The 19493-nt window shown below is 39.5% G+C and overlaps 1 protein-coding gene across 4 annotated transcripts in view; it reads right to left on the bottom strand.

Annotated features, from left to right (window-relative positions):
* The window catches only part of LOC115416106 (formin-binding protein 1-like), a 27995-nt gene extending 13253 nt beyond the window's left edge, over window positions 1–14742 (bottom strand). For 2 of the 4 annotated variants that reach the window (XM_030129821.1, XM_030129822.1), the window contains exons 1-4: window positions 14578–14742; window positions 12886–13001; window positions 11722–11772; window positions 11500–11647 (exon numbers count right to left, since the gene is read on the bottom strand). In XM_030129821.1, coding sequence (XP_029985681.1) covers window positions 11500–11647; window positions 11722–11772; window positions 12886–13001; window positions 14578–14607 — 345 coding nt within the window. In that variant the 5' untranslated portion in view covers window positions 14608–14742. The remainder of the gene's footprint in view (window positions 1–11499; window positions 11648–11721; window positions 11773–12885; window positions 13002–14577) is intronic. The other 2 variants (XM_030129819.1, XM_030129820.1) reach the window with 1 other exon arrangement.
* Window positions 14743–19493: the final 4751 nt, after the last annotated feature.

The raw sequence follows: 19493 nt of genomic DNA, 5'->3' as shown, positions 1-19493 counted from the left end.
AACCCCTGACCCTCAGATCCCCAGACCCCTGACCCTCAGACCCCCAGACCCTCAGACCCCCTGACCCTTAGACCCCCTGACCCTCAGACCCTTAGACCCCCTGACCCTCAGAGCCTTAGACCCCCTGACCCTCAGACCTCCTGACCCTCAGGGCCTTAGACCCCCTGACCCTCAGACCCCCTGACCCTCAGAGCCTTAGACCCCCTGACCCTCAGACCCCCTGACCCTCAGAGCCTTAGACCCCCTGACCCTCAGACCCCCTGACCCTCAGAGCCTTAGACCCCCTGACCCTTAGACCCTCAGACCCCCTGACCCTCAGAGCCTTAAACCCACTGGGAGTTCATGTCTGAGCCTCATCTGATCCACAATGAAGGATTATTTTATTATTATCAGTCTATGAGGTCCATATAGTCCATGTGGTCTATGAGGCCCATGTGGTCTATGTGGTCCATGTCGATGGCCAGAATACAAAACCTCCTATCTGAAAATATCACTTTTTTCAGGAAACAAAAAAACGTTTAATTTTATTATAGTATGGTCTCTGTTAAAGATATCTAAGCATACTCTACTGTTCTCACACTCTGTATTATGTGTGAACATATCCTTGTTTTCACCATTTAATGTGGAAACTCAAAATCTAAAAATTTGCAGATAGGAGGTTTTGTTTTTTGGCCATCGATGTGGTCTATGAGGTCCATGTGGTCTATGTTATTATTATTATTATTATCATTATTATTATTATCATTATTATTATTATTATTATGCCCACACTGGTGTGTGTGTGTGATCTCCTTCTGCTCATTAAACCTGTGTGGGTGGATGCAGGTCACATGACCACCAGTGGGCGGGGCTTGTGTTCAGAGCCGCTGAGTGGAACTAATGTGGAAACTGAAGTGTGTGTGTGTGTGTGTGTGTGTGACCCAGTTTCCACAGATCCGTGTTCACATATAAACATGTTTTGCATCTGTCTGCTGCTGCTACTGTGATTGGCTGCTCAGTTTAACCTCTCACATGTCCAGGTGCGCATTAACCTGTAGGTAACTATAGCAACGGGGCCGACGCTCAGCCCAACATGAACACACTGTGGTTCCAACCTGGTCCAAACACATGAGAGACAGGACTGAAGCCAACACAACCTGGGCCTGTTTCACCAAACTAGGATTCCGTCATCCAGGATGACTGACTACGCCGCGTTCAACAAATCCAAACCATGGAGTCCAGGCTTAAACAGTTCCACTCAGACCAGACCAGGATGAACAGACCCAGGTTCATCAGCAGGTGGAACTCATCCTGGAGAAGTGCGCACCCGGCTTCCTCCATAGACCCTGACATCCATCACAGATTCACAGATTCACCATGGCCACTAGAGCAGAGGACCGTCCCCCGTCGGACGCAAAACTCCTCCTTTTGTTGAACGAGGAAGTAAAGGAGCGAATGAAAAAGAAAGACAACAGCAGCACAGTTCCAAAAACAAGCAGAGACAGAAGTAAAGGAGTGCAGAGCACCTGAATGAGGAAGGAGAACACACACACACACTGACTGTTCCACTGAAACCATCACAACTACAAGCACAGAGTGAAGCAACATCTGTGAGAACAGCTGTGGAATTAGAAGAACAACTGACTGGAGATGGAAATGGACCTGCATCAGACTGAAGAACTGAGGAACACAGGAACTCACTGACTTCAGTCCATTTACCTTTGGGACAAATCAGCTTCTGTGATCAGGATTCAGGACTTTATGAAACTGTTCATGAACCCATAAAAACCCAAACATCCACCACCAACAAAACCATCTACTGATCTGAACCATTTAACACCTGTTGATCCACTAATGCCACTAACTGCCAAGAACTGGTGTCAAATACAGTTCTGCATCTTCTCATGGTCATCAGATATGACCATATTTGGACGTTCAGAGGCTCCGTAGTGAACATGGAAACACCGTCATCTTCTACAACACTGATTCTCCAGTCAAACCCATGCAGTTGGATCAGTTCCAGTGGACGGACACACTGGGTTTATGTTCAGTTCAGGACAGACTGGACTGAACCAGACACTGTTTATTCAGTTGGATCTGTTTCTGATGAAGAACCATCAACTGGAATCTGAGCTGTAATGAACATCTGCATGATCAGTGAATTAAATATAGGAGAAGATCTGATTTATGTTTATGTTTATGTTTACGCATTTGGCAGACGCTTTTTTCCAAAGCGACTTACAGGGGAAAACCAATTAAATCACTCAATCAATCAAATTTTATTTATATAGTGCCAGATCACAAGAAAGTTATCTCTTGACATTTTATATATAGAGTTGGTCAAAACCAGACTCTAAGTCAATTCTACAGAATCCCAACAGAATCCTCCAGGAGCAAACACTAGTGATGGTGACAGTGGCGAGGAAAAACTTCCCTTTAACAGCAGAAACCTGGAGCAGACCCAGACTCCTGGAGGATGGCCGTCTGCCTTGACCAGTTGGGGTTAAAGAGAGAGAGTAGAGAAGGGGAAAAAGAGAGAGCGATAGAGATAGGGACTGGGGGAGAGGGGGAGAAGGGGGGAGTAGGGGGAGACACATGGAGGCGGTTGAGGATAAGTGAGTGGTGATGATGAGGGCAGGGAAGAGGCCGGACCACCGCAGCAGGTCCAGAGATAATCGTGAAAGAATCTGTGGTTATCCTGGGAAAAACCTTATTAGAATATTTAAAATGGAATGTTTGAAAGTGCTAGGACAGAAGGTGCTCTCGGAAGAGCTGGGTCTGCAGGAGCTTCTTGAAGATAGGCAGGGATGACTCTGTTCTTGTAGCACTTGGTAGAGCGTTCCACCAACGTGGAACGACCCATGAAAAGAGCCTGGATTGTCTTGTACAAGGTCTGGGGACCACCAGACTACGTTCCCCAGACGAGCGGAGTGGTCGTGGGGCGACATAAGCTTTTATTAGTGATTTATACTGATCACATACAAACTACAGAAGATAATAGTAGAACAAATGCAGATAAATGACTTAATAAAGGTCAGATACAGAGAACATTCATTAGTGAACTGACATTAAAGTAGGTCTGGACCTGTATGGGTTCATGAACACTGTTCAGGGTTTGGGTTCAGATTCTTCATCTGATCATTTCAGATGGTCCATCTGACTGTCTCATCAGTGTTGTGTCTCAGTGGTCTGGTTCTGGTTCAGTCCATGACTCCTGAGTCTATCGGACCTCTGGAATCTGTCAGCGCCGATCACAAGGTGAACCACAACCTGTGTTCAGAACCAGAACCAGAACCAGAACCAGAACCACTGTTTACATCAGATCTGTGTCCAGAATGGAACTGGAGTTATGAGGGACAGGGGGTCTGCCTGGGGGACAGGGGGTCTACCTGGGGGGCAGGGGGTCTACATACCAGCCTTTTCTCCTGACCCCATACCCAGACCCCCAGGAACCACATCAGACCTACAGTCATGCCCATGCCAGGACCAGGACCAGGATCCAAATGACCTTTGACCTCCTGAAGGAACACTTTCACCGTCTGCACCACCTAAGGCTCCGCCCTTTGAGGTCATGTGACATCACTGTGGCCTGGACTGTCCTCCACAATGTGGACTGAGGAAGGAGAGGGACAATCCTGCCATCTTCACTGATGACCACAGTGGTCAGCTGGTCAGCTGGTCAGGGATCAGTATGTGTTTAATTATTTTAGTTCAGGTGCATGATTTAAGGTAAATCTGTCCTGCAGGGGCAGAGGAATATGTGTTTGTGTTCTAGAATTTAAACTGATTTGGCCTGTTTAGAAGTTTGTGTTACATACTGTGTGTATACTGTGTATATACTGTGTGTATACTGTGTGTACTGTGTGTATACTGTGTATACTGTGTGTATACTGTGTATATACTGTGTATACTGTGTGTATACTGTGTATACTGTGTGTATACTGTGTATACTGTGTGTATACTGTGTGTACTGTGTGTATACTGTGTATACTGTGTGTATACTGTGTGTATACTGTGTGTACTGTGTGTATACTGTGTGTACTGTGTGTATACTGTGTATATACTGTGTATACTGTGTGTATACTGTGTGTACTGTGTGTATACTGTGTGTATACTGTGTGTATACTGTGTATACTGTGTGTATACTGTGTATATACTGTGTGTATACTGTGTATACTGTGTGTATACTGTATATACTGTGTGTATACTGTGTGTACTGTGTGTATACTGTGTGTACTGTGTGTATACTGTGTATACTGTGTGTATACTGTGTGTACTGTGTGTATACTGTGTGTATACTGTGTGTACTGTGTGTATACTGTGTGTACTGTGTGTATACTGTGTATATACTGTGTATACTGTGTGTATACTGTGTGTACTGTGTGTATACTGTGTGTATACTGTGTGTATACTGTGTATACTGTGTGTATACTGTGTATATACTGTGTGTATACTGTGTATACTGTGTATACTGTGTGTATACTGTATATACTGTGTGTATACTGTGTGTATACTGTGTGTACTGTGTGTATACTGTGTATATACTGTGTATACTGTGTGTATACTGTGTATACTGTGTGTATACTGTGTATACTGTGTGTATACTGTGTGTACTGTGTGTATACTGTGTGTATACTGTGTGTACTGTGTGTATACTGTGTGTATACTGTGTGTATACTGTGTGTACTGTGTGTATACTGTGTGTATACTGTGTGTATACTGTGTGTACTGTGTGTATACTGTGTGTATACTGTGTGTATACTGTGTGTATACTGTGTGTATACTGTGTGTACTGTGTTGCAGGAGGCTACTGCATCCATTAATTTGTTATGCGTGGATTTGTCCTGTATTTCTTTCAGTGTACAGACATGTGACCTGTCTTCTACCTTTAAATGTGTATTTCTTCTTCTGTTCTCACATGTTCTGGTTCTGTTCTTTAAATGTGTATTTATTCTTCTGTTCTTACATTTTCTGGTTCTGTTCTTTAAATGTGTATTTCTTCTTCTGTTCTCATATGTTCTGGTTCTGTTCTTTAAATGTGTATTTCTTCTTCTGTTCTTACATGTTCTGGTTCTGTTCTTTAAATGTGTATTTCTTCTTCTGTTCTCATATGTTCTGGTTCTGTTCTTTAAATGTGTATTTCTTCTTCTGTTCTCATATGTTCTGGTTCTGTTCTTTAAATGTGTATTTCTTCTTCTGTTCTTACATGTTCTGGTTCTGTTCTTTAAATGTGTATTTCTTCTTCTGTTCTCATATGTTCTGGTTCTGTTCTTTAAATGTGTATTTCTTCTTCTGTTCTTACATGTTCTGGTTCTGTTCTTTAAATGTGTATTTCTTCTTCTGTTCTCATATGTTCTGGTTCTGTTCTTTAAATGTGTATTTCTTCTTCTGTTCTCATATGTTCTGGTTCTGTTCTTTAAATGTGTATTTCTTCTTCTGTTCTTACATGTTCTGGTTCTGTTCTTTAAATGTGTATTTCTTCTTCTGTTCTCATATGTTCTGGTTCTGTTCTTTAAATGTGTATTTCTTCTTCTGTTCTCATATGTTCTGGTTCTGTTCTTTCTCTCTCTGTGACTTCAGTTTTAAAGGAGCTGATGGTTTAATCGCTTTGATTGATCCTTATTCATTAAAGGAACATCATGTGACTCTTTGTGTATTTATATTTATATGACATATATAGTCTGTGGGAAACTGTCAGTTATCTGAGTTTAAATAATACACAGACTGAAAGGGTCAATGTAATCAGATTCCTTGGAGTAACTATACAGAAGAAGTGCAGATGTTGTAGTTCATGGAGGTGTGGGTGAAAACTGACTGAACTAATCCAAATCTAATCAGTATTATTCAGAAAAGGCCAATAGCACTGATCAGTCCAGTGTCCAATAGGAACACACAGCAGTTTAGGAGCACATTAAAAATGTTCAAGTTTAGTGACTTAGTCCACTGTAAAACAACACAGTTTATGTTGAAAATTTTAAAAATCTGTTGCCTGTTCAAATTCAGAGCTTGTTCAAAATATGGGAAAGTGTTTCTAATTTTAGAGGAAGTCGTGTTCAAAAACCTTCTGTTCGAACAAATATGAACAAATATGAACACATATGAACACATATGAACACATATGAACACATTTAGTCTGTGTTGGAGGACATGTTTGGAACCAGTTCAGTCCTGAGTTCACAGACTGTCCAACACTATTTATGTTTAAAACTAGGTTTAAATGTCATGAAAATAGATGAATAATGTGAATGTTCATTTTTCCACTCAAACTATTGAATTGTTTAGTTTTTGTTGTTTCTATTGTTTCTAAACTAAAGGCGTTGGGATCTATTGTATTTCATTTGTTTGCTGATATGAATGGGGGGTCAGCAGAATGATGTTGGCCTTCAGCCTATTCCTTTACAGACTCTGGAGTTTTTAAACATTGGATCTGCAGAAATGTCTAATGTTTGAAATGTCTGAATAAACACAACTGAACTGAACTGATCTAATGATTGAAAATCATCTAAAATCATCATTTATGTAAAAGTATTGACATGAATAATCCCACATGTTTGTATACTAACAGTGGGTCTAGTTCCTGTGGTTCCACTGTTTCATGGGCAGTGGAAGAACCACTGGTTCCATTTGTGGAGACTGTTACTGAGATAAGGATGAGATTAAATAAACCTGAATTTAGCCTGGTCTGGACCTGGTTAACTCCACAGACTAAATCTCCATGGTAACTGATATCAAAACATATCCTGCTTTCCCCATGAAACAGGCCCCTGGGGCCTGTTTCATGAAACGAGGATTCCGTCATCCAGGATGACTAACTAAGCCATGTTCAGCGAATCCAAAACATGGGAGTCCAGGCTTAATCGGTTTCACACAGACCAAGCCAGGATGAACGGACACGGATTCATCAGCAGGTGGAACTCATCCTGGATAAGAGCGCGCACCCGGCTTCCTCAAATAGACCCCGACATCGATCACAGATTCACAGATTCCCCATGGCAACTAGAGCAGCGAACTTTACCCCGTCGGACGCAAAACTCCTCATTTTGTCGAACGAGGAAGTAAAGGAGCGAATGAAAAAGAAAGACAACAGCAGCACAGTTACAAAAACAAGCAGAGACAGAAGTAAAGGAGTGCAGAGCACCTGAATGAGGAAGGAGAACACACACACACACACTGACTGTTCCACTGAAACCATCACAATTATAACCCAAAGAGTTAACTAGAAGCACTCAGAGAGCGCAGACCTCCGCCAAGGCTGAGCAGTGGACCCCCCCGTGGGCCCCCCCCACGCCAAGGAGGTTATGTTTTTGCCAGGGTTTGTTTGTTTGTCTGTTTGTCTGTCCGTTAGTGTGCAACATAACTCAAAAAATTATGGACAGATTTGGATGAAATTTTCAGGGTTTGTTGGAAATGGGCCCCCCCGTGGGCCCCCCCACCCCCGATCACCACCAAAATTTAATCATTTCTTCCTTATCCCATTTCCAACAAACCCTGAAAATTTCATCCAAATCTGTCCATAATTTTTTGAGTTATGTTGCACACTAACGGACAGACAAACAAACAAACAAACCCTGGCAAAAACAGGACCTCCTTGGCGGAGGTAATGAACATCTGTGAAAACGGAGTTGTGAAATTGTAAGTGAAACTGACTGTAGATGTGAGTGAAACTGTGGAAATGTAACTGCATCAGACTGAAGAACTCTGATAAATAGATGAACTCACTGACTTCAGTGAATTTACCTTTGGGAGAAATAAACTTATCTTGTTTTATCTGATCATGATTCATGACTTTGATATTGTTAATTAACCCATAAAGACCCAAACATCAGTCACTGCTGATCTAAACTGTTTAATCCCTGTTGATCCACTAATCCTATTAACCCATGTCAATAATTAGTGTAAAATACAGTTCATCTTTTCATGGTCATCAGATATGACCCATTTGGACGTTCAGAGGCTCCGTAGTGAACGTGGAAACACCGTCATCTTCTACAACACTGATTCTCCAGTCAAACCCATGGAGTTGGATCAGTTCCAGTGGATGGACACACTGGGTTTATGTTCAGTTAATGACAGATTGGACTGAAACAGACACTGTTTATTCAGTTTGATCTGTTTCTGAGAGAAGAACCATCAACTGGAATCTGAGCTGTAATGAACATCTGCATGAGCAGTGAATTAAATATAGGAGAAGATCTGATTTATACTGATAAAATACAAACTACAGAAGATAATAGTAGAACAAATGCAGATAAATGACTTAATAAAGGTCAGATACAGAGAACATTCATTAGTGAACTGACATTAAAGTAGGTCTGGACCTGTATGGGTTCATGAACACTGTTCAGGGTTTGGTTTAATGTTCTTCATCTGATCATTTCAGATGGTCCATGCTGACTGTCTCATCAGTGTTGTGTCTCAGTGGTCTGGTTCTGGTTCTGGTTCAGTCCATGACTCCTGAGTCTATCGGACCTGTGGAATCTGTCAGCGCCGATCACAAGGTGAACCACAGCCTCTGTTAACAACCACGTTTTACATCAGATCTGTGTCCAGAATGTCACTGTGTTTCTGAGGCTGTGATGCTGAGGTTTTGTGTTGACAGGTGAACAGTCTGGTGTGTGTCTGGGGGCCAGGGGGTCTACCTGGGGACAGGGGGTCTACCTGGGGCCAGGGGGTCTACCTGGGGCCAGGGGGTCTACCTGGGGACAGGGGGTCTACCTGGGGGACAGGGGGTCTACCTGAGGGACAGGGGGTCTACCTACCATCCTTTTCTCCTGACCCCATACACAGACCCCCAGGAACCACATCAGTCATGTCCATGCCAGGACAAGGACCAGGATCCAAATGACCTTTGACCTCCTGAAGGAACACTTTGACTGTCTGCACCACTTAAGGCTCCGCCCTGTGAGGTCATGTGACATCACTGTGGCCTGGACTGTCCTCCACAATGTGGCCTGAGGAAGGAGAGGGAGGGAGGGAGCCCCCCCCCTCAAAAAAGTGCATCACACATAGACTGGGACAGTCCTGCCACCTTCCCTGATGACCGCAGTGGTCAGCTGGTCAGCTGGTCAGGGACCAATATGTGTTCAATTATTTTAGTTCATGTACATGATTTAAGTTAAATCTGTCCTGCAGGGGCAGAGGAATATGTGTGGGTTTTTTTGTTTTGTTTTTTTAATTCAATTTAAATTAATTTGGCCTGTTTTGATGTTTGTGTTACATACTGTGTGTATACTGTGTGTATACTGTATTTATACTGTGTGTTTACTGTATGTATACTGTATTTATACTGTGTGTTTACTGTATGTATACTGTATGTATACTGTATTTATACTGTGTGTTTACTGTGTGTACTGTGTTGCAGGAGGTTACTGCATCCATTCATTTGTCTGTTCATTTGTTATGTATGGATTTGTCTTGCATTTCTTTCAGTGTACAGACGTGTATTTCTTTCAGTGTACAGACGTGTATTTCTTTCAGTGTACAGACGTGTATTTCTTTCAGTGTACAGACGTGTATTTCTTTCAGTGTACAGACGTGTATTTCTTTCAGTGTACAGACGTGTCTTTCTTTCAGTGTACAGACATGTGTATTTCTTTCAGTGTACAGACATGTGTATTTCTTTCAGTGTACAGACATGTGGGCTGTGTTCTACCTTTAAATGTGTATTTCTTCTGTTCTCTCATATGTTCTGGTTCTGTTCTTTCTCTCTTGTACAGTCTCTCCGTGTGACTTCAGTTTTAAAGGAGCTGATGGTTTAATCGCTTTGATTGATCCTTATTCATTAACGGAACATCATGTTACTCTTTGTGTATTTATATTTATATGACATATATAGTCTGTGGGAAACTGTCAGTTATCTGAGTTTAAATAATACACAGACTGAAAGGGTCAATGTAATCAGATTCCTTGGAATAACTATACAGAAGAAGTGCAGATGTTGTAGTTCATGGAGGTGTGGGTGAAAACTGACTGAACTAATACAAATCTAATCAGCATTATTCAGAAAACTGATCAATACAGTGTCCTATAGGAAACACACTCATCAGTTTATGATCAAACTAAAAGTTTTAAAGTTCGGTAACTTAGTCCACTTTAAAAAAAAACAATTCATGTTGAAAATTTAAAAAAAAAATCGGTTGCCTGTTCATATTCAGAGCTTGATTAAAATATGGGAAATTATTTCTGATTTCAGAGGAAGTCGTGTGTTCAAAAAACCTTCTGTTATAAAAAATATGATCACATATGAACACATATGAACACATATGAACACATTTAGTCTGTGTTGGAGGACATGTTTGGAACCAGTTCAGTCCTGAGTTCACAGACTGTCCAACACTATTTATGTTTAAAACTAGGTTTAAATGTCATGAAAATAGATGAATAATGTGAATGTTCATTTTTCCACTCAAACTATTGAATTGTTTAGTTTTTGTTGTTTCTATTGTTTCTAAACTAAAGGCGTTGGGATCTATTGTATTTCATTTGTTTGCTGATATGAATGGGGGGTCAGCAGAATGATGTTGGCCTTCAGCCTATTCCTTTACAGACTCTGGAGTTTTTAAACATTGGATCTGCAGAAATGTCTAATGTTTGAAATGTCTGAATAAACACAACTGAACTGAACTGATCTAATGATTGAAAATCATCTAAAATCATCATTTATGTAAAAGTATTGACATGAATAATCCCACATGTTTGTATACTGACAGTGGGTCTAGTTCCTGTGGTTCCACTGTTTCATGGGCAGTGGAAGAACCACTGGTTCCATTTGTGGAGACTGTTACTGAGATAAGGATGAGATTAAATAAACCTGAACTTAGCCTGGTCTGGACCTGGTTAACTCCACAGACTAAATCTCCATGGTAACTGATATCAAACATATCCTGCTTTCCCCTATCCTGCTTTAGTGAAACCGGATCATGGATCAGTTGAGCCAGGATAGCCCACATATCCCGGCTTAATCCCTTCTCCTAGTTTCATGAAACAGGCCCCTGCTCTCCTGTTTGTTTACTGTTTGTTACCTCCGCCAGGAGGTTACCTCCTGGCGGAGGTAACAAACAGTAACAGTATTGTGATCACTTTTCTTTGTGTGTTTGCATGTTTGTTTGTTTGTTTGTGAGCAAGATAACTCAAAAAGTTACGGACGGATTTTCATGAAATTTTCAGGAAATGTTGATTCTGCGTAAGGAAGAAATGATTAAAGTTTGGTGGTGATCGGAGGGCAGATCTGTCTTGGCAGACGTCTGCACTCTCTGAGTGCTTTTCTTGTTTACAATTTGTTTATTGTTTGTTTGTTTACTTGTTTGTATGTTTTTTTTTACTGTTTGTTAACTGTTTGTTTGTTTACTTGTTTGTTTGTTTTTCCTGTTTAACTGTTCGTTTGTTTACAGTTTGTTTACTTGTTTGTTTGTTTTTACTGTTTAACTGTTTGTTTACAGTTTGTTTGTTTACTTGTTCGTTTGTTTCTTTGCTTATAGTTTGTTTGTTTACAGTTAGTTTAGTGTTTGTTTGTTTACTCACGCTCTTCCTCTCACTCTTCAGCTCCTGCGTATATCGCGTCAGCTCGGACACAATGTGTGTGTTGAGGTTTTCGGCTAACTCCTCCCTCTGCACGGCCAGTTCACTCAGCTGATGCAGCGTCGCCGCAAACGCCAGACACCAGGTGTACCTGCAACCACCAATCAGCTGTCAGCTGCAGCTCAAACAGCCAATCAGGTGTGACGGCGGTGAAGGACCACCCACCTGCTCTCATCCTCTCGGCTTCTCTTTGGGTGATACTTCTTAGACAGATTCCTGCACAACACACACACACACCATCAGTGGAGCATAGAATATAGAACTGAATCACATAGAACCGATTCACATAGAACTGAACCACATAGAACCGAACCACATTGAACTGATTCACATAGAACCGAACCACATAGAACCGAACCACAGAGAACTCATTCATATAGAACTGATTCACATAGAACCGAACCACATAGAACTGATTCATATAGAACTGAATCACATAGAACCGATTCACATTGCCCCCCCACACCTACATCCACGAATGGTATGGTACTAAACCCTGCCCGCATGCACTAACAATATGGTACTAAACCCCGCCCGCATGCACTAACAATATGGTACTAAACCCCGCCCGCATGCACTAACAATATGGTACTAAACCCCACCCACATGCACTAACAATATGGTTCTAAACCCCGCCCGCATGCACTAACAATATGGTACTAAACCCCACCCACATGCACTAACAATATGGTACTAAACCCCACCCACATGCACTAACAGTCAGGTAGTAAACCCCACCCACATGCACTAACAGTCAGGTAGTAAACCCCACCCACATGAACTAACAGTCAGGTAGTAAACCCCACCCACACGCACTGACAGTATGGTTCTAAACCCCACCCACATGCACTAACAGTCTGGTACTAAACCCCACCCACATGCACTAACAGTCTGGTACTAAACCCCACCCACATGCACTAACAGTCTGGTACTAAACCCCACCCACACGCACTGACAGTATGGTTCTAAACCCCACCCACATGCACTAACAGTCTGGTACTAAACCCCACCCACATGCACTAACAGTCAGGTAGTAAACCCCACCCACATGAACCAACAGTCAGGTAGTAAACCCCACCCACACGCACTGACAGTATGGTTCTAAACCCCACCCACATGCACTAACAGTCTGGTAATAAACCCCACCCACATGCACTAACAGTCTGGTACTAAACCCCACCCACACGCACTGACAGTATGGTTCTAAACCCCACCCACATGCACTAACAGTCTGGTACTAAACCCCACCCACATGCACTAACAGTCTGGTACTAAACCCCACCCACATGCACTGACAGTATGGTTCTAAACCCCGCCCACATGGCATACCTGATCTGTTTGGCGTAGCTCAGTTCGATGTCCGCTCGCTCCTTCACAAACTTGGTGTATCGCTCCAGGAAGTCGATGCCCCAGCTGGTGTGTTTCTCCAAGTTATCGAACTGATCCTGAAAAAAAACAACACGTGACTGTTATCAATCGGCTACTGATAGCTGATCAATAACAACTATACATGCACAGGTCAAAGCCCTGTCAATCATCTTCAGTTCAATCACACCTTTGACCCCGTCTCCTGGTCCTGGTGACCTTCGACCCCATCTCTGCTGTATTTACTCCATGTGATCCATAAATGTATTTACCTCAAATCAACACAATGATTTAAACATGAGTAGTAGTATTCACATGTATTTATACATGTGTACAAGTATTCACGTGTATTTATGCATGTGTACTAGTATTCATGTGTATTTACACGTGTACTAGTATTCACGTGTATTTATGCATGTCTACTAGTGTTTGTGCGTATTTAAACATGTGTACTAATATTCACATGTATTTAAACATGTGTACTAATATTCACATGTATTTATACATGTGTACTAGTATTTGTGTGTATTTAAACATGTGTACTAGTACTTACATGTATTCAGAAACGGCCTTAGTCTGTATTTGACCCAGAAAACTCCCAGGACCTAGCATTAGCATTAGCATTAGCTAAAAAGTCTGTGTGTTCTTTGCATCCAGACTGGTTTGTTTCTGTTCTAAACCTGTCATTTAAAGGGTTAAATATGACAGTTAGTGAGTATTTGGTATTTTTATTTATGGATGAAACTGATAAAAAAGTTAAAAAAAAAAAAAACGTAAAAACCCCAACTTTATATAAAATGTTGTGAACTGTGTGCATATTATGGGCTGTATGTGATAGCAGAGGGACAAAGGACGTCCCTTTAACTGTATTTGACCCGTTACTATGACAACAGCAGATGGCTGCTCCTCCGTTCATCAGTACCACAGTCAGGCAGAAGAAATACTACAGGCCTGTACTTCACTAATACTGCAAGTATTTGTACTTTACCTGAGTATTTATGTGTCACAAAACTAAAGAAACAAAACCAACAGTGAAGACAGAACCCACAGAACCAGGACCGACTCTGGACCAGGACCAGAACCAGGACCGACTCTGGACCAGGACCAGAACCAGGACCGACTCTGGACCGGGTTTCATCTGAACCTGTAGAATTTTTTCTGATTCAGCAGAAGTTTCTCTGAGGGTCAGACTGAACCTGGACCCGGGTCCGGTATTCTGACTGAACCTGGACCCGGGTCCGGTATTCTGACTGGACCTGGACCCGGGTCCGGTATCCTGACTGGATCCGGGTCCGGTTCGGTACGGGTGCTGCAGTCCCTGGTCTGGCGGTCCCGCAGTGGTCCGGGTCCCGGAGGACAGCCGGTTCCGGCCTGGTCCGGTCTGTGCTCATCCCAGTATTGATCCTTGGCTCTTCGGTTCTTTTTGCTGCAGCGCGTGGAGGACGCCGGAGCGGAGCTCGCGCCGCTGTCGTCACTCTCCGTGTTGCTATGGCAGAGCAGACAGAAGCACGAGGGCCGCCTCACGCGCGCGCGCACACACACAAACACACACTTATACACACCGACGGGGCGCGCGGATGCCGGTTCTCGGCGGCAGACGGCCCGGTTACCGGGTAACCGGGTAAGGTGGGTTATCTCCCGGACCGGCAGACCTACCCACAGCTCGGTGCCCCAGTTGCAGCTCATGGCTCCGGTGTCCGCCTCGTCCTCCTCCTTCTCGGTAACGATTCACAAATCACCGCGAGCTGCCGCCGACCGCCGCGCGCATCCTCAGACACCCGGACCGTCCGTCCGTCTGCAACACGAGCGCAAACGACGCGGCGGCGCGCGGCGCGTCTCCGGGAGCTCCCTTTGTCATCAGTGATGCTCCGATAGAGAAGAATATGTGAGCGGTGCGCATGCGCAGTGCTGATCCGCCTCGACACAATGAGAGGATGCGCATATTAATGTGATTTTTAAACAGACATATTTAACAAGTAAATAATCTAGAATTGAAACAGAATTTAAAAAAATAAAATAAAAAATGATAATAATAATAATAATAATAATAATAATGTAGAATTAAAGCGTCCTTAAAGTCTGTGAGTTTTCTTTCACTCGCGGGTCTTAAAGTACATCTGACCTTATTTGAAACATACTTTCACTGAGGTGATCTTTTTTTTCTTAAATAAGAGTTGAAATACAAACAGTACACAAAGAACAGTGTACAAGTACACAAAAGACCATGAAGTACTACATGTTCCAGGGCTAATGTACATGACATAAAAGGATGTACATGTTTTTATGTGTTTTTAAAGCCTTTTCATTTGGAATGAGCCGATAATCCAGTTCCATTTCTGTATGAAAACAACAAAGTAAAGGCTTTTCTTCAGACATTTACTTTTATTAATACATTTTTATAGTATATCCACTGTTAGTACTAGTATTTGTAGTGTAGTATATCCACTGTTAGTACTAGTATTCATAGTAGTAGTATATCCACTGTTAGTACTAGTATTTATAGTAGTAGTATATCCACTGTTAATACTAGTATTCGTAGTAGTAGTATATCCACTGTTAGTACTAGTATTTGTAGTAGTAGTATATCCACTGTTAGTACTAGTATTTATAGTAGTAGTATATCCACTGTTAGTACTAGTATTTGTAGTAGTAGTATATCCACTGTTAGTACTAGTATTTGTAGTAGTAGTATATCCACTGTTAGTACTAGTATTTATAGTAGTAGTATATCCACTGTTAATACTAGTATTTGTAGTAGTAGTATATCCACTGTTAGTACTAGTATTTGTAGTAGTAGTATATCCACTGTTAGTACTAGTATTTATAGTAGTAGTATATCCACTGTTAGTACTAGTATTTATAGTAGTAGTATATCCACTGTTAATACTAGTATTTGTAGTAGTAGTATATCCACTGTTAGTACTAGTATTTATAGTAGTAGTATATCCACTGTTAGTACTAGTATTTGTAGTAGTAGTATATCCACTGTTAGTACTAGTATTTATAGTAGTAGTATATCCACTGTTAATACTAGTATTTGTAGTAGTAGTATATCCACTGTTAGTACTAGTATTTTTTGTAATAGTATATCCACTGTTAATACTAGTATTTTTAGTAGTAGTATATCCACTGTTAGTACTAGCATTTGTAGTAATAGTATATCCACTGTTAATACTAGTATTTTTAGTGTAGTATAGCCACTGTGAGTACTAGTATTTGTAGTAGTAGTATATCCACTGTTAATACTAGTATTTTTAGTGTAGTATATCCACTGTTAGTACTAGTATTTGTAGTGTAGTATATCCACTGTTAGTACTAGTATTTATAGTAGTAGTATATCCACTGTTAGTACTAGTATTTATAGTAGTAGTATATCCACTGTTAGTACTAGTATTTGTAGTAGTAGTATATCCACTGTTAGTACTAGTATTTGTAGTGTAGTATATCCACTGTTAATACTAGTATTTGTAGTGTAGTATATCCACTGTTAGTACTAGTATATATAGTAGCAGTATATCCACTGTTAATACTAGTATTTATAGTAGTAGTATATCCACTGTTAATACTAGTATTTGTAGTAGTAGTATATCCACTGTTAGTACTAGTATTTGTAGTAGTAGTATATCCACTGTTAGTACTAGTATTTGTAGTAGTAGTATATCCACTGTTAGTACTAGTATTTGTAGTAGTAGTATATCCACTGTTAGTACTAGTATTTTTAGTCGTAGTATATCCACTGTTAGTACTAGTATTTGTAGTAGTAGTATATCCACTGTTAATACTAGTATTTGTAGTAGTAGTATATCCACTGTTAGTACTAGTATTTGTAGTGTAGTATATCTACTGTTAGTACTAGTATTTGTAGTAGTAGTATATCCACTGTTAATACTAGTATTTGTAGTGTAGTATATCCACTGTTAGTACTAGTATTTATAGTAGTAGTATATCCACTGTTAATACTAGTATTTATAGTAGTAGTATATCCACTGTTAATACTAGTATTTGTAGTAGTAGTATATCCACTGTTAGTACTAGTATTTGTAGTCGTAGTATATCCACTGTTAGTACTAGTATTTGTAGTAGTAGTATATCCACTGTTAATACTAGTATTTTTAGTGTAGTATATCCACTGTTAGTACTAGTATTTGTAGTAGTAGTATATCCACTGTTAATACTAGTATTTGTAGTGTAGTATATCCACTGTTAGTACTAGTATTTATAGTAGTAGTATATCCACTGTTAGTACTAGTATTTATAGTAGTAGTATATCCACTGTTAATACTAGTATTTGTAGTAGTAGTATATCCACTGTTAGTACTAGTATTTATAGTAGTAGTATATGCAATGTTAATACTAGTATTTGTAGTGTAGTATATCCACTGTTAGTACTAGTATTTATAGTAGTAGTATATCCACTGTTAATACTAGTATTTATAGTAGTAGTATATCCACTGTTAATACTAGTATTTGTAGTAGTAGTATATCCACTGTTAGTACTAGTATTTGTAGTAGTAGTATATCCACTGTTAGTACTAGTATTTATAGTAGAAGTATATCCACTGTTAGTACTAGTATTTGTAGTAGTAGTATATCCACTGTTAGTACTAGTATTTGTAGTGAAGTATATGCAATGTTAGTACTAGTATTTGTAGTGTAGTATATCCACTGTTAGTACTAGTATTTATAGTAGTAGTATATCCACTGTTAATACTAGTATTTATAGTAGTAGTATATCCACTGTTAATACTAATATTTGTAGTAGAAGTATATCCACTGTTAGTACTAGTATTTGTAGTAGTAGTATATCCACTGTTAGTACTAGTATTTGTAGTAGTAGTATATCCACTGTTAGTACTAGTATTTATAGTAGTAGTATATCCACTGTTAGTACTAGTATTTATAGTAGTAGTATATCCACTGTTAATACTAGTATTTGTAGTAGAAGTATATCCACTGTTAGTACTAGTATTTGTAGTGAAGTATATGCAATGTTAATACTAGTATTTGTAGTGTAGTATATCCACTGTTAGTACTAGTATTTATAGTAGTAGTATATCCACTGTTAATACTAGTATTTATAGTAGTAGTATATCCACTGTTAATACTAGTATTTGTAGTAGAAGTATATCCACTGTTAGTACTAGTATTTGTAGTAGTAGTATATCCACTGTTAGTACTAGTATTTATAGTACTAGTATATCCACTGTTAGTACTAGTATTTGTAGTAGTAGTATATCCACTGTTAGTACTAGTATTTGTAGTGAAGTATATGCAATGTTAATACTAGTATTTGTAGTGTAGTATATCCACTGTTAGTACTAGTATTTATAGTAGTAGTATATCCACTGTTAATACTAGTATTTATAGTAGTAGTATATCCACTGTTAATACTAGTATTTGTAGTAGAAGTATATCCACTGTTAGTACTAGTATTTGTAGTAGTAGTATATCCACTGTTAGTACTAGTATTTGTAGTAGTAGTATATCCACTGTTAGTACTAGTATTTATAGTAGTAGTATATCCACTGTTAATACTAGTATTTGTAGTAGTAGTATATCCACTGTTAATACTAGTATTTGTAGTAGTAGTATATCCACTGTTAGTACTAGTATTTATAGTAGTAGTATATCCACTGTTAGCACTAGTATTTGTAGTAGTAGTATATCCACTGTTAGTACTAGTATTTGTAGTAGTAGTATATCCACTGTTAATACTAGTATTTTTAGTAGTAGTATATCCACTGTTAGTACTAGTATTTTTTGTAGTAGTATATCCACTGTTAATACTAGTATTTGTAGTAGTAGTATATCCACTGTTAGTACTAGTATTTTTAGTAGTAGTATATCCACTGTTAGTACTAGTATTTGTAGTAGTAGTATATCCACTGTTAATACTAGTATTTTTAGTAGTAGTATATCCACTGTTAATACTAGTATTTTTAGTAGTAGTATATCCACTGTTAGTACTAGCATTTGTAGTAATAGTATATCCACTGTTAATACTAGTATTTTTAGTAGTAGTATATCCACTGTTAGTACTAGTATTTATAGTAGTAGTATATCCACTGTTAATACTAGTATTTTTAGTGTAGTATAGCCACTGTTAGTACTAGTATTTGTAGTAGTAGTATATCCACTGTTAGTACTAGTATTTATAGTAGTAGTATATCCACTGTTAATACTAGTATTTGTAGTAGTAGTATATCCACTGTTAATACTAGTATTTGTAGTAGTAGTATATCCACTGTTAGTACTAGTATTTATAGTAGTAGTATATCCACTGTTAGCACTAGTATTTGTAGTAGTAGTATATCCACTGTTAGTACTAGTATTTATAGTAGTAGTATATCCACTGTTAGTACTAGTATTTGTAGTAGTAGTATATCCACTGTTAGTACTAGTATTTGTAGTAGTAGTATATCCACTGTTAATACTAGTATTTTTAGTAGTAGTATATCCACTGTTAGTACTAGTATTTTTAGTAGTAGTATATCCACTGTTAATACCAGTATTTGTAGTAGTAGTATATCCACTGTTAGTACTAGTATTTATAGTAGTAGTATACCCACTGT

This window comes from Sphaeramia orbicularis, unplaced genomic scaffold, assembly GCF_902148855.1.
Source record: "Sphaeramia orbicularis unplaced genomic scaffold, fSphaOr1.1, whole genome shotgun sequence".
NCBI lineage: Eukaryota > Metazoa > Chordata > Actinopteri > Kurtiformes > Apogonidae > Sphaeramia > Sphaeramia orbicularis.
Note: the sequence above shows the minus strand (reverse complement) of the source record. Positions and strands in the feature narration are given on the sequence as shown.